The following is a 22,090-nucleotide window of genomic DNA, read 5'->3' as shown; positions in this document are numbered from 1 at the left end:
AAAACTTTTTGATTCATTTTGTGAGAATAGCTTAACTTTGCTACAAAAATCTTACAAGGTCATTACAGGAAAGGAAATTTACAAGCCTCTTTTTTTCTGGAACTAAACTCATGTATTCCTAAAAAACATTAACCTTCCAAATCCCGCTATATTTTTGAAGGAGGCCACATCATGACCAAATTTGCTTTATGCATTGCCATTCAGTGTGCTACTTCCTGAAAAAGGAGAAATAATAATCTGGGTAACTGCGCTTTATATTATATATATCATGTATAATCTACTGTAAATAGAACTGGTCGTGTTCTGTTTGTTGGCCTGGGTGGTGTTAACACATGTGTACACTTTTTGATAACTTATCAATCTTTACACTTGGATTTGTGCTCTATTCTGATTGTATGTCATATTTCAACAAATATGTTTATTAAAAAGAGAAAATGAAAGAACAACAACGAATGAAACACATAACAGTTATCCAATTGAGAAGTGCCCAGAGGACTAACCAGAAAGTTTGGGGAAAACAAACCGAAACAGACATAACAAGTTAAAATGCAGAGTTATTTAGAGTCAATACAAACCGGAAATTTACCTTATTGAAGGTGAAATTGTAGAGATATACACATGTGCATGTGAGTATTCTATCATGTATACATACATGTATATGATATACATAGGTACATGCATTATATATATGTATGAGTGTTTGTGGACACATGCACATATGCGTCTCTCTCTATAGAACTTATAGGGGGTATATATATGTGTGTGTGTGTGTATTTATACATATACATACGGCTGCTCTGGAGAGGGAGGGAGGGACAAATGTTTACTGACCACCTACAAGGTTTCTCAAACTTAATTTTTCCAACATTTGAAATGTCATTTTTTTAAACTTAATGTATGTTTCAATAATACATTTGTATTTTAATGAGTTATACCAGTATAATCTCAGCATTTTTAATTTGTTCATTAATGGCAGAATTCTCCAGCTTGTATGCATTCTCTTGATGCTGTGATGTAATAGGCTGGGCGCTGACAGCCTCCCTTTTGTATTCCAGAGGTTGTGTGAAACCTCAAGTTTGTGGTCTCTCTCTGGCCTGCAGATTTGGACCAAGTTTCTGCACATGCTCACTAGCTGTCCTCCAAAATTCACTCTAACCACCACTGTTGGGAGCATACACAAGGAAGAAGCCCTAGGGTGGAGGTGTGTGTATGTGAGGCACGCAGAGCACTGGGGGTGCCTAAGGGCCAGCTGGGGAGATCCATGGGTGAGGCATACCCCACAAGTCATGGGAGACTTCTTGATGGAGTGCTCAGTGCAGTTACAGGATCCACATCCTTTAAAGCCCTCTAAGAGTACCTATCTGCCAATGCCTCCAAACTCTTCAACCCATCCAGACTCATATTTTTGTGCTCCAACAGAGGGCTGGAACTTCTCTTCTTGAAACCTGGACTTCCACAAAGACCCTCTCCTCTGTGTGTCATGATCTAAGACAGTGTTTTCAGGGGTTTCCATGCAGCAGCTGAAAGGAGCTTGAGCTGGATCATGGGCCACTGCAGGGTCCAGAGCTGGGACCGAGGTCTGTCTGCCTATTACGAGATGCATGGGTGGGTGAGACTCCCTCTGGGTCCCTTGGCATATGGTGCTGTATCACACTTCTCCCACAAAGGCACTTTTGTCTATGGATGGATGCCAAAGCATTGTTAGTGCAGGAGTAGAAAAACAGGAGGTGTCTTATTCCACCATGATGCTGATATCACTCTCCTTTGAATTACAGAGATTCAAATTTGACTCAGTTTTTCAGGAGCCGGCTATTTGCCTACAATTCTCTACAACCTCAGACCCTCCCAGACCCACTCTATGAAGGACATAGAAAGAATGTTCTCAGATCTACTTACAAGGGCCAGGCAAAGAAAAGCCAGCAAATTGGTTCTGGTCATTCTGCTGGGAACAGAGGGCAGTGGACGTCTCATTCATTCTGGTTTGGAAGCAAGACTTCTTGTTCTCTGTGGATGAATAAACAACAAGAAAAGAGAGCCTGTGGTAGGTAAATACATGCTTGATTCATCTGAAAAGTTCATTTCCTCCCCTTCAACTGGAAGGTTAGTGTAGGGAGAGAGCACGGGTAGTTTCCACTGTTCACCTTCTCCCTTAATATTCAGAACAGAGAATCAGTTTTATTTTGGGTGGCAATTCAACAAACTAAAAGATAAAATTCCTAACCCTTCTTGCAGATAAGAGTGACCAGACCAAATTCAGGCCAATGATGTGTGACAAGAAGTATGGAGCGGGGGTTTGTGGAGGCTGCACAGATGGAACTGACATAGATGGGAGGTTCAGCATTAGACACATGTGACACCAATCCACAGGTGTTGTAGGTATTATCTCATATACACCTGACGATGCTCCTAGAAAGCTGTTTTTAGCACCATCCACATTGTGCTGGTTGGGAGACTGGGGAGATCTTGAGAGGCACAGTGGCTTTTCCAGGACACAGAACTGGTAGGATAAAAGAAGTGTGACTTCAGCTCTGTCTCCTCAAAGCTGGCCACTGGTTCCACTCCCAAGGAGCTGTGGGGAGGGTGGTGATGGATATTTGTGTACAGTGATGGAGATGACATGGGCAAGGAGGGATAGCAGCCAACAGGCTAGCGGGGGCTTTGAGTGGGTCTGATTGAAGGAAGGGGCCAAGTAATAGAACCTTGAAGAAGTGACCTCACTTCCTTGGTGACAGCCCCCAACAGAACTTAGAACTCTGGTTACCAGGCACCCACATTGTAACCACAGCCTCCTGTCCAGTTCATTTGAGTGGAGACACTCGACACAGCAGGATGTTCTCGTGTTGTCCCGTGACTTTCCGAGGCTCTGGCCCCCGGAAAGCGAAAAATGAGAGCATGTTAAGTCGCTTTAGACATTGGCTCAGCCCTCACCTCGAATGCCTGTGGCCTTTAGCAGGAGGAACCATCAGGTAACAGCGTAGCCCAGGGCAGGCCACTCTAGGTCAGGCCACAACTGTGATCCCAAATGGACAGCCCCACACCCCTTGACCCTCATTGTGTGTGTGTGTGTGTGTGTATGTGGGAGGTGGAGTTAGAGAAGGTAGTATGAGGAGGAACCACCCTGAGCAGGAGCAGGTAGCTAAATGGTGGAGATCTGGTTGTGTGTCATGTTCATACTGAAGATCTTGGCTGCAGGAGAGGAAGGTGAGTGCTGGGGACTAAGCTCTTCTACCCACATGTGAATCCCAGGCCGTCGAGGTGTCATCACATTCCTTCCCTGATGGAGACTATGCAGATGCCCCTCTGTGCCTGAACTGTGGTGGGGTTTCCCTCTGTGGCAAAGTCCAGGCAGGCCCCTGATGCCTCCTGGCCTGACTTCTGGGCACTGTCACTGCAGAGCTGCACCCAAGTGATGGTTGAGGAGCTGGTAGATGGTTTCCAGTTCGCCATCTCCCTGGAGAGGACACAGGTGCACCAGTCCATCAATGAAGAGGGCTGGTCTGAGGTGAGTGTGGGTGCAGAGGGGTCTTCATACCCAGGACTCTGAGATGACCAAGGCACTACTAGAATGCAGACTCAAATCTGAGTCTCCCCTGGAACCCCCCAGGGTTTTCTCATTAGAGTGCTCCACAGTCCCACTCCCAAAGGAATCTGGACCTCCACTCCTTCCCACCAGCTACACAGGAGGGTAGAATGTCACCTCAATCCTCCCGCTGGTTCACCATGATGTCATTGAGTGTATGTCCCTCCTCCTCTCCCTCAGTGTGAGGATGAGTCCACCGTGAATTTCAATGAGGCCTGCAGGATGCGGGCCCTCCAGACAGGCATGATGGAGAAGCTGACAGAGTCCTTCGCACCAGCTTTCCTGAGGAGGAACATCTCTAGCTTCACCACCTTCATGGTCAACTACTCGGCCTTAGACACATCCCACCACGTCCTGGACCAGCTATTTACTAGGTGAGTGGCCACTCCCTCCTCAGCACAGTGGTGACTCTGTCCCCTGCCAGCTGTGTGTCCTGGGAGTGTCACCAAATCTCTCTGAGCCTCAGTTTGCTCCTCTGCAAAATGGGGTGGGAAAGGATAAATTTCATGGGGATCTTGTAGGAACTCATGGGATCAGCCATGGCGGCTGCTTACCTGGTGCCTGGCTCTGCAGAGAGGGCTGTGGACGTGCTGTGGTTGTTCATGGTGTTTATTTCTCTCTTCCCCGTGAAAAGTAGTCTGCCTCACCCATCTCTGAGATGCGGCCTTTCTGAGTTTGGAAAAGCACATGGAAACCACCCTGTCAAGGAGTTGGAGATTCCATCCAGCTGGTCCTGGTCCTTTTCCTTGGGGTAGCCAGTCAAGGATCTCTGGGGCAGCAGAGAGGCCCTAGGCCCACTCAGGTGTCTGGGATGGTTCTGGGTGGATTACATTCATTCAACCATGTAGATTAAGCACCTACTGCATGCAGGACATTTGGAGACAGTAAACCCAGTGAATGAAGGAGACACAATGCGTGGCCTCAATTTCCATCTGAGAGTCAGACATTGACATTAGACATCATTCGCAGGTCTTGTCATCCACCGTCCATCCCAAGGGATGCCCTCATAGCCTCCTTTACATCTGGAGGCATCTCCCCTTATTCCAGCCAGGAGGGCAGAGCGCAGGACCACCTAAAAAAGTGAGTGGTCTTTGGGTCCAGAAGGACGGCCTCCTGTCTCTAAAGAACAAGCTGTGGGGGGAGAGATGGAGGCTGTGGCTGAGGTGAGCCTGTCAGAAGCCGCATCTCACGCATCTTTTGATTCCCATGGGAAGGCAGAGGTCCGGTGGCTTCCACTCCAGGAGGACAGGAGTCAAAGAGCTATGGATGGGTGCCAGAACCCCTGGGAACCAGAGGGGTGGCTGGGCTGAGTTCTCCCCTAGAAACCCATTCCCACCACAGACCCATTTTAATCTGCCTCCCCTTCTCCACATCTACCTCTTCTGACCACCGCCTCCAGGCCCAGAACAGGAGGTGTGTGAGCAACCTGGTCACAAATCTGTCTCAGTGCTCAATCCAGTTGCACAAGTGCATGGAGGGTTGGGGTGGGCTGTGTCCCAGACCTTCAGGAGAAGAGTGTCAGTGGGAAGAGAGTCACAACAGACTCTGTGTCAACCTGCTGGATAAGCAGGCCTTCCACTGCCAGGACAGCCTCACAGGGGTCAGGGCTGCCATGTGGCTCTCACCTGGATGGAGAGGGGCAGGCATAGGGCCCAGTCCCAAGCCAGGGTGCCTTGGGTGAGAAGTGTGGAGGGAAAGGCCAGGCCTCTGACTCTGTTGCCCAATTGCCTCCCCCAGTGCCATCTCTTCTCTGGTGGGAACCTGCCTGGACCCAGGGCAGGATTTCTGGGAGCTCCTGCACTATCCCTGCTTCAGCATGAAGCTGGCCTCTCTGCATCTCAGCTTGCCTGGCTCGGGGCTGCAGGGCCACGCCTACCTTCTCCAGGTCCAGCTGGAGCATCCACGGCCCATTGAGGCAGAGCTGGAAGGTGAGGCGACTGCAGTCTGGGATGACAATTTGCAGAGTGTTCAGAGGCTTGGTTCACTTCAAGGCAGTGGGGTCTTTCCTGGCTTTGACAGGCACAGGGGAAGTCAGCTACTTGAGTGACACTGTTTCTTTCTCCTGCTGCAGTACCATCTCCAGAGCTCCCTCCAGCTCCAGCGCCAGAGCAAGGGCCAGCTCCATGGCTAGATCCAGCTCCAGCTCTAGTTCCACCACCTGTGCTAGAGCTGGAGCCAGTGTCACCTCCATCAGTCCCTCCAGGGCCAGAGCCACCACCAACTTCAGCTCCAGCCCCAGTGCCAGCTCCTGAGCTGGAGCCAGCTGGACCATTGGCTCCAGGGAGAATCCTCCCTCCACCTGGAGAGATAACAGCAAAGCCAGATCCAGCCCCAGAGCCCACCTGCCCCTGGGATGTGACCACCAAGAACCTGCTGAGGGAGGAGAAGCCTGACTTCTTAGAGTTCCCTCCCCGGCTGGTGGCAGAGCAGTTGACACTGATGGATGTGGTGAGCAGCGGGGCTCTCAGGGCAGGTGGGGCCAGCCTTCCCTGTGCCATCAGCTGCCCCAGACCTGCCATTTCCTGATCCAGAATCCCATGATCTCGGTCCAACCTCTTGCTTCCCCACTTACCCTCATGTGACCTGAGCAGCCTTCTTAACTCCCAAGCCTTTGCTGTCCTCATGTGGACAGTAGGGATGGACACTGAGAGCAGCTGCCGTGCAGAGTGGCTGTGCAGGTGGATGAGGGGGAGCAGAGAGGAAGTTGGGCAGAGTCTGCGCTTTGGTGGGGGAGGGGAGCACACTGAAGCGCTGTCTCGTCCTTGGGTAGTTCACTCATTTGCCCAGGAGGCCTCAACAGCCTCAGCACTAATTAGGCACCTCATGTGTACATGACTACAAGGCAGACAAACAAAGCCCGTGGTTGTTGCTGCCTTGGGGGAATGTGCATCTGAAAGAGGAGTCAGACCCCAGGATGGTCAGAATGGGTGGAAGATGCCCCTAGAGATGGTCAAGCAGGAGCCGAGTTCTGGTGCTTGGAGGAAGTGAGACTGGGCGGCGAGCAAATGCCACTTCCCTGCGCCACAGTATCGGGTCCTGGGTCATCCTGTGCTGGGTGCCCTCAGGGGACACAGGCAACACCCAGGGACTCCCACAAGCCTCAGGCCACATTGTCAGCTTCCTGAGCTCCAGCTCTCACCACTGACCCGGCCTGTGACTGGGGGCTGCAGAAGCTGAGCTAGGCTGTGGCAGGGCTGGGTGACACTCCCTGTCCTCCCCAGGAGCTCTTCAAGACAGTGAGGCCCCACGAATTCCTGGACTCCATCTGGTCCCAGGGTGACAACAGGGGCATTGAGCACCTGGCACCGACCATCCATGCCACCATGACCCACTTTAACAGAGTGGTCGAATGTATCATCACCACCTGCATTGGGGACCCGAGCATGACGGCCCAGGACAGGGCCAGGGTGGTGGAGCTCTGGATCCAGGTGGCCAAGGTAAGATGTGGGAGGCCCTGGGAGCCCCTCTCTGGAGTCAGGGGAACTGCCCCTTCTCCTTTCTCAGCTCTCACGTTTGAAGTCCGTGGTCTGAGCCTTTGCACAAACCTTAGGCCCCTCCTGCCAGGCCTCGATGACCTGACTCCTGGTCCCAGTGGTAGGAAGCTCACCCCTTCCTGGGCTCCTTTCTTGGCTTGAGCTAAAATCCTCCTCCCTGGAAGTATTCCTCATCAGGTTCCAGCTGTGCCTTTTCCGGGTTCCCTGAGCCGCTGTCTCATCCAGGACAGGAGACGTCAATGAGGGGACAGAAGCCAGAGGAAGCAGGGCTCCAGCTCCCCCTCACAGCTCATTCTCTTCCCTTCCCCAGGAATGCCACGGCCTGAGGAACCTTTCCTCTCTCCATACGATCTTCTGGGCTCTGGAGGGCCCCTCCATTCAATGTTTAAAAGACACGTGGAGACAGGTGTCCAGGTGGGTAGGCCTCTCTCCATGCGAGCACCACCTGGGTGGACCAGACACCCCCCACAGGGCTGGCATTGCCCTTCAGTCAGTTGGGACCTCCTGGGAGACAGCAAACCCTGGGGTTAGGGTCTGACCTGGTTGGCAGGCTGGAAGTCTTTCTGAAAACTTAGGCCAGTGGTTCTGCCTCAGGAATCAGTTTCCCCAAGTGACAGATCATGGCTTGGACCAAATTGAAGATTTTCAAGTGTTTGCAGCAACAGAACTCTCTGTCCACGTGAAATTAAGACTGTTTAAAACACATCTGCTGAGAAAATAAGAGAATGGAGGCCCCAGGTGACAATAGGAGAGCCCCTCCCCAGTCCCAGACACCTCAGGGCTCAGACGACACAGTGAAAATGCTCATCCAGGTTGTCTGGATCTTCTGGGTTTTCAAACAAAAGGGATTTACCCTCAAACCACTCCACAGTGTTTCTTTCGTTTTTTCCCTCCTCAGGAAGAACTGTCAAACAGTTAAAAAGATCTTCCAAACATGCCACCGGGAGAGCAGGAAGCTTCTCAAGGAGGTGAGTGGAGGCTGGAGATCTGGAAGGACGGGAGGTGAGGTGGGGAGGGACCAGGCAGGATGTGCTTTGGTAAGTTTTTCACTTAAGGTTCCCCGAGAAATAACGGTCTGTCTTGTCCAGCTGGACAGGAAGCGGGGGGTGTGAGCTGCAGGGGCAGGTGGGGACTGTTTGGGGCAGGAGGCCTTGGTCACGGGATACAGTGGTGTCGCCTGGACTGTTCCAAGAGGTGAAGAGCTGGCAGAATGAGCAGGTGTCTGGCTTCCATGCGGACCCATCAGCTGGCCCTCATCATCCTCCAGGCTGGCGGGTGGATGGAGTGGGTGGGGTTCCTTTCTTCCTAAAGCAGCCCAGTCTGTCCTCAGGAAGCCAGGCCCCTGCTGCTCCTTCTGTCTTCACTGCAGCTCGCAGGGGAGGGCACTCTGCCTGCCCCAGGGATGGGCACTGTGAGGTCACACAGGCCTTGTGGACACAGGGGCTGCACAGCCTTGGGCCAAATGGTGGATCTGGGACAGAACTGTGTGCTCTCTGGGACTGTGCACTCTAGCCCGATAGTGGTCACTGCTGACAAACCAGTGAGTCTCCCCCGGGGCGTTGTCGACAAGGATACGCCCCAGATGGCAATGAGAATTATCAGGGAACCTACAGATTCTTAATGGACCTTCCTGACAGATTCTTAATGGCCTCCATCGAGGCCCTGGCAGGAGGGGCCTAAGGATTGTACAAAGGCTCAGACCACAGACTTCAAACATGAGAGCTGAGAAAGGAGAAGGGACATTAGAAGTTTCCAAGTGAAAAACGATGCAAATGTCACCATTACACAGTGCCGTGGTCACCCCCTACACTGTCACTCAGATGTGGCGCAAGGGGGTCCCCTTCTTGAGTGAATGAAGGAGGAGTTCTGTGCAGGGACCATCCTGAGGGGATCCTAGGGAGCTGAGGCCTTTGGCATGGCCTCAGGTCCAGCCTGGTGTCAGAGAATCCCAGGGGGCTGGAAAACACAGCAGCCACTTGCATGGGACCCCGAGACACCTTGTGCCTCTCCATCCATGGCTCAGGTTGACTGAGGGCCTCAACACACCCCGAGAGTCCAGAGGACAGGACATTGGTCAGAGGTGTGTCTGGAGGAGGAGTGAAGGCCGGGGGCCAGGGATTCTGGCTGCGAGGGGGAGCGGTCTCCTCTGTGGGCCCCTTAGCAATTCACTGCCCCTCTGTGGGCTTCGGTCTCTGCATCTGGGAAATGGAGGGAGATGATCTGTGGTGCAGGCCTCACAGGGGTGATGAGGTACAAGGGGGACAGGAACGTGCAGGAGCTTTGTGCTCCTCCTCCTCGAGGGGGGAGGGAACAGCACTGGTGACAGTCAGATGACACTGAGTCCTCAGGGGACCCTGGGAGGCATGGGGAGTCCTCCTCACACTTTCCTGGTGAGGAGAGAGGCTTAGGGGCCTGGGCAGGCCTGAGGGCACAGAGGAGGGAGTGTTGGAGCTGGGAGTGATCTAGCATCAGGGCACCCTGGAATGGGAGCAGCCATAGACACCAGATGGCCAGGGTCCAAGATCAGGGCCCTGGGAGACACGGGGAAAGGAACATGGCCTCCCTGAGCCTGTCCTTGACCCTGCAGGAGGTGTCATCTGTGAGGGCCACCCATGAGATGGACCCGCAGGGAGCCCAGGAGAGGCAGCAGCAGCAGGTGAGGTGGCCTGAGGGGGAGGGTCCAGGTGTCAGAGGAGGGGTCACTCTCCTCACGGCTGGAGGCTTCCCTAAGAGAGGGATCCCTCCTCCTCCAGCCCAGCTCCTGGAGGCCCAGAGCCTGAAATGCCTGCCCTCGAAGTGACCAGGAGGAGGCCTGGAAGGGCTGGGCCCAGGATGGTTTAGGGAGGGGAGGGGCAGGGACCACATACCCTGGGATTTGCCAAAAGCCGCCCCTGGGAGGTGACTGGGGAAGTTGGGTGGTCCTGGTGGGGGCAACTGGGGGGAGGCCGCTGAGGGTCCTAGGCTGTTCTCTGTGGGAGTCTGTGGTGGGCAGGAGGCTGGGGTGAAGGGATTTGGGGGAGGGTCCATGGGGGCACCTGAGAGGTGGGACTCATCTCACCACTCCCACCCTGATTTCACAGGGTGTCGTCCCCTTCCTGGGCACGTTCCTCTATCACCTGAAGCTGCTGGACATTGGGATGGCGGATGATCTGGAAGTGAGTGAGCCTGGAGGTGGGGACAGGGAGCAGGATCCTGAGGTTTGGGTGGCGAGAGCCCTGCACTGGGACCTGAGCTCTCAGTACCTGGCAAACCTCCTCTCATGAGAGCCCCATGGCCACCCCTGGGAGCTGGGGAGTCAGGCCCATCTTAGCAATGCGTGAATAGACGCTCCGCATAAGCCCCCCACCAGTCTACCTGGGCTGGTGAAGCTCATAGCTGCCTGCCTGCAGAGCTGCAGGAGGCTGTGTCTGAGATGGATTCAGCCTTCCCCTCGGGCCCTGCCCCTGGGGGAGTGCCATCAGCCCCTGCAAGTGAGGAAGCACTTCTGTGTTCCAGCTGTCCCTTCCTCCCTGAGGCCTCAGTCTCCCCGTCTGTCATCAGAGAGGGTGTGCTACATAAGATCTCTGGCCTCAGCTCCCCTGTCCCTCCTGCCCTGGAGCCCAGAGCCTGGCCCAGTGTCAAGTTCTCTTTGTGGAAGGTCTGCCCTCTGCTGGGCCCTGACATTCCTGCAGCCTGAGAAGGGGTGGGATGGGGGTTGGTTCTGGGCTTAGGGGGCTGTTTCTGATGGTCATTGGCTGTCTCCCTTCCAGGGAAGTCGGGTCAACTTCCAGAAATGGTGTGAGGTGAGCAGCTATGGGGAGGGTGGGGATGTGGAAATCAGAGACCTCCCCTGGCAAGACTTTCTCTGGCCTCATCCCTTGGGTCTTACATTTATTGGGAGAGTCAGATCCACAAAGCTGGGAATCCCATCACGTTGGCGGGTGCGGGAGGGGCTGGCATCAAGGACACCTTCCTGGATGAGGAACTAATTCAAGCCAACTGTGAGGACAGGCAAGTCCTGAATGGAGAGGGAAGGAAGGAGGGTTCCCGAGTGAGCACAGACCCCAGACCAGATCCTCATTCCGCACAAGTCCCTGGCAGTGTTCCCCACCCAAGCCCTCTCTGCGTCCTGTCCTTCCTCCCAGAAATTCAAAGTCATCCGTAGGATCCAGCTGCTCCAGCAGGCTGCAAATGCATATGACCTGGAGCCCGATGAGCGATTTGGGGCCTGGTTCCAGGCCATGGAGCCCATCAGTGTCCATGAGAGGTGAGGGGGACAGGAGTTGGGTGAGGGCAGGGCAGACTCTCTCTGATGGCCAGCTCCAGAGCCTGTGGCCTGGCTCGCTGATCAGCCTCAGAACTCGTAGCGTGGTGACCCATGGGGCACCAGGACTCAGCTGCTGGCAGGCTCTGGGAGGGGCACCTGAGGTGTGGCTCCTGGTAGCTCACAGGTCCACTCTGTCCTGTAGCTACTGGGTCTCCTGCCGGCTGGAGCCCGCACACCAGAAGGCGAGCAAAATGCGGCTCTTCAGGAGAAAGAGGAACCGGACATCCTCCAGTTCAGGGCCGAGTGAGTGTCAGGAGCAGCAGCGACTGAATCCAGGGGCTCAGTACAGCTTTGGGCTAAGCATGGGCCTGGATCCCAGCTCCAGTGCTGACCAGGCCTGGGACAGGCCGCTCCCCTCTTCTCTCTGGGACTCGGTTGCCTCCTCTTAAATGGGTGATGCTAAATGATGCCTCCCCCATCAGGGACAAACGGGGTGCTGTTGATGGACTGAGCACTCGGCACAGGGTTTGGATAAGAGTGAAGGGGGGGAGGGAGGTGTGCCGTGAATCTCAGGGAGGCACCCCAAAATAGTCTGTTTCTTCTCTTCAGCCACCGTGCCCTTGGCGATGAGCCATAACCCTCTGGAGACCACAAGTGCAGCTCCTCCTGAGCAGCAGGGCCACTGGGACCCTCGGGGTGCACCGGGTCAGCTCTTCCCCCCCACCCCAAGTGAAGGAGGACATCTGAAGACTTTCCCTGGTTTCCCCTAAAGCCCCAGACGGAGGGCACGACCCCCCTCCAAATCCCTGACATCTCCACCCCAGGGACTGTTTATCCATTGAGGAGGAGCATTAGTATATGTTTAAGAGTAAATATCAGATTTGAATGTTGCAGTAAGTTCTGTTTCTGTCACAGCCTGGGTGTTGTGGTGTGGTTCTTTCACTTCTCATGCTCATGTAAATGAGACACAGAATCTCACATTCTGCCTTGAATTAAGAACTCATGTTTGGTCAGAGCTTATGGTATGTGGGAGAAGGGAGGACGGCCAGTCCCCTCCCTGGCTACTGAATGACACTCTCAAGTCCCCCTTCCTCAGAGGACAGGTGCATTTCAGTGTGGTTCACCTGGGCCAGGAGCAGAGACAGCCCCTCAGATCTCCCTGGATGTAGAGGTTGGAGGGACTTTCCCAGGCAGAGCAACAACCACTGAAATGTGGGTGTCTTTCAAATAGCACTTACCAGGACCATGTCCTTCCCCAGGACAGCGGCTGTCTTTCTACAGCTTTCCAGGAAGAAGGAATGTTTTCTGCTCCTCCCATTGAGGTTTCTTTTGACCAAATATTGGAAGTTACCGTTTTCTAATCAGTCTCTGGATTTGCATCAACACTAAATGAGGAAAAAATGTAAAAAGATAAAAGTTTGCATGTGGAAAACACAAGGCCAGAGGAAGACCATGTGCTGATGGACTAAGGGCCGACAGGACATCCCCATCAGGCCGCCTCTAGGGCTCCCTGTTCACCCTTCGCCTAGACTGGAATCCTCCTGGGATCCTGGCCCATGCCATGGAAGTCCTTTTCCCACTTGTTTCATATCCAGAGGAAAAGATTCATGATGCAGCTTTTAAACCTACAACAGGACTTTCTTCCCTAAACCTCACCACTCCCTGTGAACTAGGATTTCCAGCATCACCGCACTTCCTTATATGATTCTTTTGGGGCAGAAATTCCCTAGAAGGCCCCCAGCCTCTCTGTCAGGTACATCGTGGCCATTCCTCCCTGGCTGGGCCTGATGGATCAGGGGTGAGCTCTGGTTTGCCAAGATAATAGACCTTAATCCTGGCCACTGAATGACCCACACTGTCCATTGCTGCCTAGGGTGACATCTGGGACCCTGGTGTTCTGAGGTCCATGGTCTCAGACAATCACTAGTTTACACACTCAGTCGTGTTGTTACTGACTTGTCCCAAAGGGGCAACTGGGCCTGAGCGCATAGAGCACGTAGCCCCTGGGATGACTGTGTTCTTTTCTCCAATCTGTGCTGTGGTTATATGGATGTGTGTTACAGGGCTGTGAAACTTGCCTGTTGGGAGTTTTTAAAGATGGGGCACGAGAGCGGCAGGTATAGGAGTGGGTCCAGCAGGGGAATGCAACCCATCTTAGACAACACAGACACAACAGACACAAACTTACCAATTAAAATACTGAAACGCTTCCCACATGGGTGGTAAACAGACACTACTCTGAGCTCACCCCGAGAACCCACCCTACGACTAGGACCTAAAGGGTTACCACCCGGCATTTTGAACATCATGCCCTGGAAACACCCTGTAATACAAGGGCTGTTGTCTTGAATTCCTTGGTACATCTTCCCCCTCCTTTCTGAAGGCTGCAAGTGTCACCCAGGGAGGCCTTTTCAGTTCAGCCAGATGCAGAGTAGAAATCCTGGTTCCCACAGCCCAGGCCCTTCCTTCCAGGGCACTGCCATCCAGGAAAGAAAGAATTCACACCTCGGTGTAGACATGTAAACACACTCGGGCATGTCCCACCCAAACATCAAGATGCATGAACTAGTAAGAGAGTAAAAGCCACTTCAGAAACACATCAAGCAATTGCAAAAAAAGGGTTTTTTAAAGATCCTGACTCCAATAAAATCCAAAACCAGGAAATCACCTTGAGAAAACTGGGGGACTTTGGATACTGACCAGATAGTTGATTATAGGAATGACACTTTTATTTTTGTGTGTGATAACGTTATTGTGTTTGTGTTCAAAAAATCCCTCATCTGTAAGAGAAACTGAAAATATTTACAGCTGAAATGATGTGCTCTCAGCCATCTCAGCTGGTTAACTCTAGCGGGGTGGGTGTGAGGATAAACGAAGCCTGATGGTATACGAGTTGACAATTTTTGAAGCAAGTGACAGGTTCACAGAGGTTGAGTTTTCTCTACTCTGAGATTTAGAGATTTTTGAAAACTTTCAGAACACAATTTTGATACAAATCTTATACTCGGTGTTCACGTTACAATGTTACAAATTAAAACATTGATTGAAAATATAAAGGAATGCTTCTCCTTCCTGACCTAAGGAAGCTCTCTCTCAGTCTCGTTCTGTGAATGACCTGATGATGCCACCAACTGTTCACTTGCCACATGTTTGTGGAGTAATTCCTATGTGCTCTGTGCTGTGTGCAAGGTGAACACATTTCCACGACTCTGGATCTAGTGTGGGAAGGAAGGCAATGAGCCTGCTGCCAAGGTTCTCTCCGTGGAAAATAATGCCTCCAGGGGGTATGCTCATTTTTAAGATTCCAAAATCAAAGCTACACAGGTTTGCCAGGTAACAAGCAAGAGATACTTAATTCATGATACAGAAATGACCTATGTCTGAATTAACATGTGACAAAGAAGAGAAAGATTGATGGATTTTATGTTAAAATTAGATGCAAAATCATAGTGCTGGCCCCTGGCCTAGTGGTTAAGTTTGGCAAGCTCTGCTTTGGCAGCCCACGTTCTGTTCACAGGTGTGGACCTACAACACTCAGCAGCCATGCTGTGGCGGTGACCCACATACAAAGTAGAGGAAGATTGGCAACAAATGTTAGCTCAGGGTGAATCTCCATCAGCTAAAAAAAAAAAAAAATTACATGCAAAATCAGAATAATTTATGGAATCAGATTTAATATATATTAAAAGATAAATCTCATTCAAGTAGGTATCATCTCTTCATTGAGTTAACACTCAATGAAAAAACAGATATAAGTTCAAAACACTAATTCTTCAGCATCAATTATCCTATCAATTTTAATATAAAAAGGAAGAAAAATCATGGTAAATAAAAATTGAGGTTTACCATGAAAGGTCACGATCATGATGAACGTTACAAAGAGATGCTGTGAGAGTCAAGCCTGTCTCATGGTGAATTTCTCAACCACATCACTCTCTTTTTCTTCAGTACCGATGTTGCTTTCCTCACTGTGTTTTCAGGATGCCTTTCTTGGCTCCTTGCTCTCTCTGCCTCCTGGGCAATCTCGTCTGTCCTCGAGGCCACAGTCACTCCCTCCCATGCTTTTCTTCACTTTCTGTGTCTGTCTCCTGATATCTCCGAAAGATGCTCGTTGCCTGCAGAGGGACTATGAGAGACCCACACCCAAACCAGGACTCATCTCTGCCCAATATGGACACTGGCCAGGGGTGGGCTCAGGGCTGGTGTGCAGACCCCTCAGCTCCAGCCACAGCCCAGGGATTCACCTGGACCCCCCAGTGCAACTGTTTTTAAGGTATTTGTGAATCCAAAGGACTTAAGAGTTCTCCTTCACTGCTGCAGGCCTGGAGTCCCTGCAGTCTCCTGTATCCACAGACTTGTTGGGGATTCTCCAAGGTCTCCTCGCATTGACTGCACATGACCTCACTGCCAGGATGGGAAGCGATTCTAGTAACTGGCCTCTGGAATATACAGCTGCTCAGCCTTCAGACTGTATAGAACTTCAGTTTTCTACTTGGTTTTAGTTTCATGGTCTCATTGTTTCTACTATGAAGTTAGGACATATTTTTTGAGCTTTCTCTTTAAAAACAGAATAAAATGCAAAATTTGAACAAAGAGGAGGATGAAGACTACCATCCATGGAGAATGTTCTCAGCTCATTTGGATATTGTACCCTCTTTCTCTCCCTGGAGAAATGTGTCTCAAATCATACTGTCCATCACAATCATTGGAGAGTTTTTATAACTCAGATTGCTGGAACTCAACCCAAGTAGGTCTGGGGAGGCAACGGAGAATTTTCATTTCTAAGACGTTCCCAGCTGATGTTGATGCTGCTGATATAGGCATCACACGTTGAGACCGGGATTCTGGGACACTATCAAGCTGATGTGTCACTATCAGTGCAAATCCAGACCAACTTGCCTTCTCTGTCTTGCTTAAGGATGTTATTCTCTTCCCTTCTCTGTCATTGTCAACTATACACATGCTGGTACCCTGTAACCTACATTATTGGGACACAGAGATCCAAGGACTCCATAACTCCTTTGAGTGTCCCATCTCTAATGAAATCACGCAGTCTTCCACCCTTAGATACTCACTTCCAGACCCAGAGCCTGTCTTCACCCAAAATTCTCCTGCTTGCAAATCAGTAACTCAGAAACACCACATTCCCACCACAAATTTCCACATTTCTAGTTTTTACACAAAGAACTCTACTGTATATAACCATTCTTTAAGAAAATAGTTTACTCCAGTTAGAGTATCTTAACAAGGCTCTCTTCCTTCTCTCTTCCTACTCCTCCCTATTAATCTTGGATTCTGTGGTCCATCATTTCAATAACCCACTGACCACGCTCCCTAATTCTTTACTCTCATCATATCTGCCCTGCAAGCCTCTGACTTTGGATGATTCCAAATACCTGCCATGCCATGTTGACACCTGCACTGAGGATCACCGCTGAAGAGGGAGCACACGAGAAGCCTGGGGGTCCCAACAGAGAACCAGTGGGCCTCCATGCATTCTCTAATGCTTCCTGAACGCGCTGTTAATTTCTTTCCATTTCTTGAGTTCCGTAAAACTATTTTCTCTTGACCTACTTCATATCTCACAGACAAATTGTTAACCACCACACAAGAACTATTTCACACTCTAGTCATCAGATCTAGAAATTTTCCTCATAAGCAATTCATTTATCACACCATTTCTGTTGTTTTATACAGATATATTTCTTTCTTAGCTAAAACCATTCTGATTTTCATCTCATCTTTCCATTTCAATGACCTTGTGCTTTCAATATTCGCAGTACTTTCAATCACCTCCCTACTGGGATCATGCCTCATGTTTCAAATATGCACAAATCTCTACCATCTACAAACCAATCCCTCATCCATTGTTCCTAATGCTCCTCACCCTCGATGTCCTCCCTCTCCTCCTCCTGCCAGGGACTCATTGTGAAAAGTTCACTTACATCCCAATGCCTCTGTTTCCACACTGGCAACCGATACCATATCCCCATTCTGTGGATGCTTCTCTTGCTAAGCTCACAGGTCATGGCTCTTACTATTCCAATGTGGCCTTTTCATTATTTGTCTGACATGTCCTGCAGTAGCATGTGACTTTGTGGCCTTCAAGTTCCTTTAGAAAGCTCATTTGTCCTTGGGATCCACCAGTGCTACACTGTCCTTCTCCTGCTCCAAACTTCCTGAGTCACTTCTTGGCTTCTCTTTATAACCAACCCACAATGCCTGATGCTTCCCAGAAGTCAGCCCTGCTCTGACATCTGCTGTCCACCTGCACCCTCCTACTAGGCAATCGTATCCATTTCCCTGGCTTCAAATACCACTAATGAGCTAAAAATGTTCAAAGAATCAGCACAGATCTGACTCTGCCCCCCAGACCCAAATATCTACCTGCCCACTCAGCCCATCAGTGATGACTCGACTCACAGTGTCCAGGTTCCAAATTGAAAAAAACACTTTCCCAAATAATTCACTTCTCTCTCAGTGTTCCCAAATTCACTTGTTTGTGCTAATATCCTGTCTGTCCCTGAGTGTCATTCTGGACACTCTGCCACCCCACATTCATATCAATGAACCATCCATCCACCCTCCTGAATCCTCCTACAGATTCTTCACTTTTGAATCATTTCTAATCACCTTTCAGAAATGACACAAAATACCATTCCCACACAGCGAACTCTCCTGCTCTAGCAACCTAAATTACAAAACTCCATTTTTCCTCTTTGTTGATACTTTTTTCTACTTTACTTATATGTGCATCATCTCTTTCTTTCAATATTCAGTTCTCACTAAATGGGATACTCCATATAGACATGACTAATGTAGATTTTCTAGATGTTTCCCTCAACAGTGTTCTCATATGGCTTGGCACACAAAAAGAGCTCATATATTATATCTGTCTATCTATCTACCTACCTACCTACCTACCTATCTAATTCAAATACTAAAAGTTCACTTCCTGAAATATTTTAAACTCGTCCACTTAACTATATTTATGCAAAGATATCAAGTTTTTCTGGTATACTGCAATAAATTGGCAATTACAGCTTAAGATTTCCAAATCCTCTCTCCCTGTAATCAGCCTACGAGATTCTAGTTACGGTGATCTGTTTAAAATGTAAAACTGATCAGTTCACCTTACCTTTTAAATCCTCAATTTCTGTCTTCAGCAGATATTTTTCCTGTTGTCCTATCATAATTATTAATACTACCCTTTTCATTCCTCAATATGTTGCAGTTTGGAGAGAAAACCATTTGGTCGTTCTATTTATAGAGCACCTACTACATGCAAAACTCTGGTGTAAAACCTGTGATCTACAAAAAAGCTAAACAGACTCACCGCCCCTGTTTGACCTAGTCTTAACGCGAGGAAAGAGATAATAAACTGCAAAGGATTTATAACATGCCATGTGGAAATAAGCACTGTGATGAACAATAGGGCAGAGAGAGTTTGAGCTTGAGTACATTTTCAAGGTTAGCTGTGTTTGTGTGTGTTTGTGTGTGTGTGCGCGTGCATGTGCTGATGCATGCTGCCAGGATGGGATGAGTTGCTTTCTCCTGTGCGGTGGGGGAGCCTCCTTTGCTTTGGGAAAGTTCCTCTCTGTGCACCTACTATGGACTTTGTCATCCACGTGTATTAGTCACGGTTGTCTAGAGAAACAGAAATAGAATATATATAAACATAGAGAAGTGGAGATGTATTACAGGAATTGGTTCACGAGGTTATGGAGGCAGAGAAGTCCCACAATCTGCCATCTGCAAGCTGGGGAACCAACCAAGCTGGTGGTATAACTCAGCTGAAGAACCAGCACCTCTAATGTCCAAGGGCAGGAAACAATGGGCGTTCCAGGTCAGGAGGAGAGAGTGGACTCACCCTTTCTTTTCCTTTTTGTTCTATTGAGCCCTCAACAGATTAGATGATGCCCACGCACACTGGTGAGGGTGGGCCTCTTAACATAGTCTATGGAATTGAATGCTAATCTCTTCCACAAACAGCCGTATGAAAACATCCAGAAATAATGCTTAACTAGCTTTCTGGGCATCCCTTAGCTCTGTCAAGTTGACACCTGAAATTAACCAAAAAGGGTCAAGTTACAGAAGTGAGATGGGGGGATCTCTCATTGGGTCAGGAAGGAAAAGGACTGAGGTGGTTTTGGAAGGATCTGGAATTTTCTGGACTTTCTTGAAGAGCTTTGATAGAGCAGTCTTAGCAGTCATGGGGAAAGAAGCCTATTTCAGAGGGTCAAAGAGTGACTGAGAAACGGAAGGGCAGAGAGGGAGTGGAGGTGGACAGCTGTGCCTTGTGCCTCCTGACAACGGCCTCTGGATTTAACACAGTGATGGCTCCCTCCCAGAGCACACAGCTTTGGTGTGGGGCTGACTCTTCCCTAGGACTAGGGTGTTCTAATTCCTCAGTGTGAGCTAATCTGCATATTCCAAATCCCCAATGTCCTAGCAATGGGGTGTCAAATGGCCCTCTCTGGTCCAACAGGATCCAGGCACAGGACCCTTTATGGAACAGGAGGAGGAGCCGGGTATACACGGGGTTCTTACTTGCCAGACCTGGAGTTCTGGGGAGTGGAGCTGAGCGAGGTCACAGTGTAGGAGCCACTGACTGGGTTTGAGACCACCTGGGAGGAGAGCAGAGTAGGAATGGGCATGGGGGACGGTCAGGACAAGACCTGCCCCCTCATTTGTATGCTGCATCTCTGTGCCTGGACACAATCTACTCCTCAAGTCTCGTTACCAAGAGCTGATTTCTTCCCTCATCGAATCTTTTCTTCCTTCTTCTTATATTGTTAAATTATTTTAAGTTAAATTTAGCTGGGTTTTCTCTCCCATACATTTAAAATTATTCCTTACTCATTCTTAGATGGAGACTATGATTTCAGTGAGTTACAATGAAAAATGAAGGAGTTCAAGGGTGACAACTGTGGACCTGAGAAATTTAAATGATGGCATTGGGCATGGTCCATGATCTTCAGGACAGCCATATGATAAGCCACGTGATAATCAGAATTTTTAAGACAAGGTACTGTTAGGTTTTATGGTTTGAGTGAGAACAAAGGGAGAGCCCTACAATTGACACACAGTTTACCAACAGCAGAGAATCCTCCCTCACCTCTTCCAGCTCCTGGTGGTTCCTGCTTCCCTGTCTTGTGGCAGCAGATCTCCAATCTCTGCCTACGTCTTTCACATGATCTTCTTCCCTCCATGTCTCTGTGTCCTCATCTCTTCTTACAAGGATGCCAGTCACTGAATTGAGGGCCCACCCTAAATACAGGATGAATTCATCTTCATATCTTTAATCATATCTGCAAAAAAAAAATCATATCTGCATTTAGACCAGTTTCCAAATAAGGTCACTTTCTGAGGTTCAGGGTGGACATAAATTTTTGGGAGACTTTATTCAACCTACTACAGCCTCTACCCTATAGTTGCGGTTGGGAGATATGCATCTTGGAAGTGACTGTCTTATGCCTGGTGGGACCTAAGGGGTTGCCTCATCATCAGCCATACAAAGTATACAGACGGCGTTCATGGCTCAGGCAGATCGGAATGGTAACAATATTGGAGGAGCAGTTTTCCTCAAAAGTACTTGATTCAATGTAAGAAAGTTAAAAACCATAATATAATTTGTTTTTTTAATTGTGATGTTAATTCTTAAATTCATATGGAAATTTTACAAAGTGAAAAAATTTTGAAAACCAACCAAACAAAATAAACATGAGGCAGAATAAGGAAAAGGGTGACATATCAAAACATTTCCCCAGCCACGTTAACACAAATGGCAGAACAATATGCTCACAGAATCAGTCTCTCCACTGAAGCAAAGATTCAGTGGACAAAACTGACAGAATCAGCTGTCTCAGAACTCCGGAACATAACAAAAATTATAGCAACCAGAGGAGTGATTAATGAAGGAAAACGTGGCTGGATTTGTGTAAGAAAGCATTGTGGTGTTTTTGGTTAACACCTACCCGCTGCCATTCCCCAGTACAGCAGAGGTCGTGAGGCTGGGAGCCCACATTCCTTGCATGGCTACCTGGTGCCAGGGGACAAACATTGACCTTGTCCTTGAAACAGGGTGATTGTGTGACCGGGTGGTAGTGACCTGTCTGTTGTGTCCCTGAGGGACCAGTGCAGAAGCTGACATGGATTTCTCCCCCTCAGGCCTGAGGGACTTTCCTGGTGGTGTCATTGTCTGATGAAAGATTTAAAGCTCTATCCTACTGGTAGATGTCTGGGCAAGGGGTGATGAATGGGGTAAGCAGCAGACAGACCAAAAGATCTGGAAAGGAGGCATCTGAGGAGGAAGTTTTTTGGGGAATAAAAGCTTAGAAGGGCCACTGCATCTACATGGAAGGCAGAGTTCAATGTGCACGCCCAGGACTGGACGTATGCTCAGAAAAGACCTGAGAAGACCCGGGCTTGCATCTCTGGCAGATTTGTGGGCTCCATGTAAGTAGGTGGTGAAGTCTAAGGAAGAGTTGAAGGGGGACCAGCTGCAAAGACTGGAGAGTTGGTTTTTGTTTGTTTGGTTTTTGGTTTTTTAAAATGTGTTCTTTTTGGATCCTTGCATTTAGAGGAATCTCTTTCAGGTCACTTGCAAACCATCAAGAGAAAAGGGATTTCAGCTATCACATACATCAAGGAATGTAGTCTTGGCAAAGATAATCTGAAAAGTCACTAAACAAAAGGATGATTTCAGCTCATAAAAAGCCACAACAGCAAAACCTGGGGAGGGGGGAGAATCTGATTTGCACAATCACC

General features: G+C 49.6%; 1 protein-coding gene and 1 long non-coding RNA gene across 13 annotated transcripts; one reads left to right on the top strand and one right to left on the bottom strand.

The window, feature by feature from the left end:
• Positions 1-1,917: 1,917 nt before the first annotated feature.
• LOC147912167 (uncharacterized) lies at positions 1,918-11,199 on the bottom strand. Of its 4 annotated transcripts, XR_015550273.1 has the most exons (5): positions 10,943-11,199; positions 5,457-5,590; positions 4,135-4,711; positions 3,234-3,451; positions 1,918-2,004 (listed from the first exon to the last, which is right to left on the bottom strand). It is a non-coding gene; the product is annotated as an uncharacterized LOC147912167 (long non-coding RNA). The 4 variants fall into 4 exon arrangements; XR_015550275.1 differs by lacking the exon at positions 3,234-3,451 and having other exon boundaries at positions 1,919-2,004; positions 4,135-4,249; XR_015550276.1 differs by lacking the exon at positions 3,234-3,451 and having other exon boundaries at positions 1,919-2,004; positions 5,457-5,524.
• Positions 1,980-12,210, top strand: LOC147912166 (ral guanine nucleotide dissociation stimulator-like). 9 transcript variants are annotated; one of them, XM_087426033.1, is made up of 15 exons: positions 1,980-2,045; positions 3,395-3,502; positions 3,761-3,954; positions 4,550-4,660; positions 5,318-5,508; positions 5,652-6,028; positions 6,802-7,017; positions 7,385-7,488; positions 7,973-8,042; positions 9,662-9,730; positions 10,155-10,229; positions 10,824-10,856; positions 11,199-11,320; positions 11,523-11,623; positions 11,912-12,210. In XM_087426033.1, exons 2-15 carry the CDS (start codon positions 3,410-3,412, stop codon positions 12,088-12,090), a joined length of 1,935 nt encoding a protein of 644 aa, XP_087282159.1. In that variant the 5' UTR covers positions 1,980-2,045; positions 3,395-3,409; the 3' UTR covers positions 12,091-12,210. The 9 variants fall into 9 exon arrangements, with proteins under 9 accessions (XP_087282159.1, XP_087282160.1, XP_087282161.1 ...); XM_087426034.1 differs by lacking the exon at positions 1,980-2,045 and adding an exon at positions 2,319-2,376; XM_087426035.1 differs by lacking the exon at positions 1,980-2,045 and having other exon boundaries at positions 3,383-3,502; positions 11,930-12,210.
• Positions 12,211-22,090: the final 9,880 nt, after the last annotated feature.

The sequence above is a fragment of the Ceratotherium simum genome, chromosome 39 (genome assembly GCF_057802395.1).
Source record: "Ceratotherium simum simum isolate JZ-2026a chromosome 39, ASM5780239v1, whole genome shotgun sequence".
Lineage (NCBI taxonomy): Eukaryota > Metazoa > Chordata > Mammalia > Perissodactyla > Rhinocerotidae > Ceratotherium > Ceratotherium simum.
This window is presented reverse-complemented; position numbering and strand designations above follow the sequence as displayed.

What these genes read in the sequence shown, in the direction of transcription:
- LOC147912166 (XM_087426033.1), top strand. Translation starts at nt 3,410, where the DNA reads ATGGTTGAGGAGCTGGTAGATGGTTTCCAGTTCGCCATCTCCCTGGAG. An exon ending in GCAGGAAGCTTCTCAAGGAG is followed by an intron (nt 8,043 to 9,661) that starts GTGAGTGGAGGC and finishes TTGACCCTGCAG; the next exon opens with GAGGTGTCATCTGTGAGGGC. An exon ending in GGATGGCGGATGATCTGGAA is followed by an intron (nt 10,230 to 10,823) that starts GTGAGTGAGCCT and finishes TCTCCCTTCCAG; the next exon opens with GGAAGTCGGGTCAACTTCCA.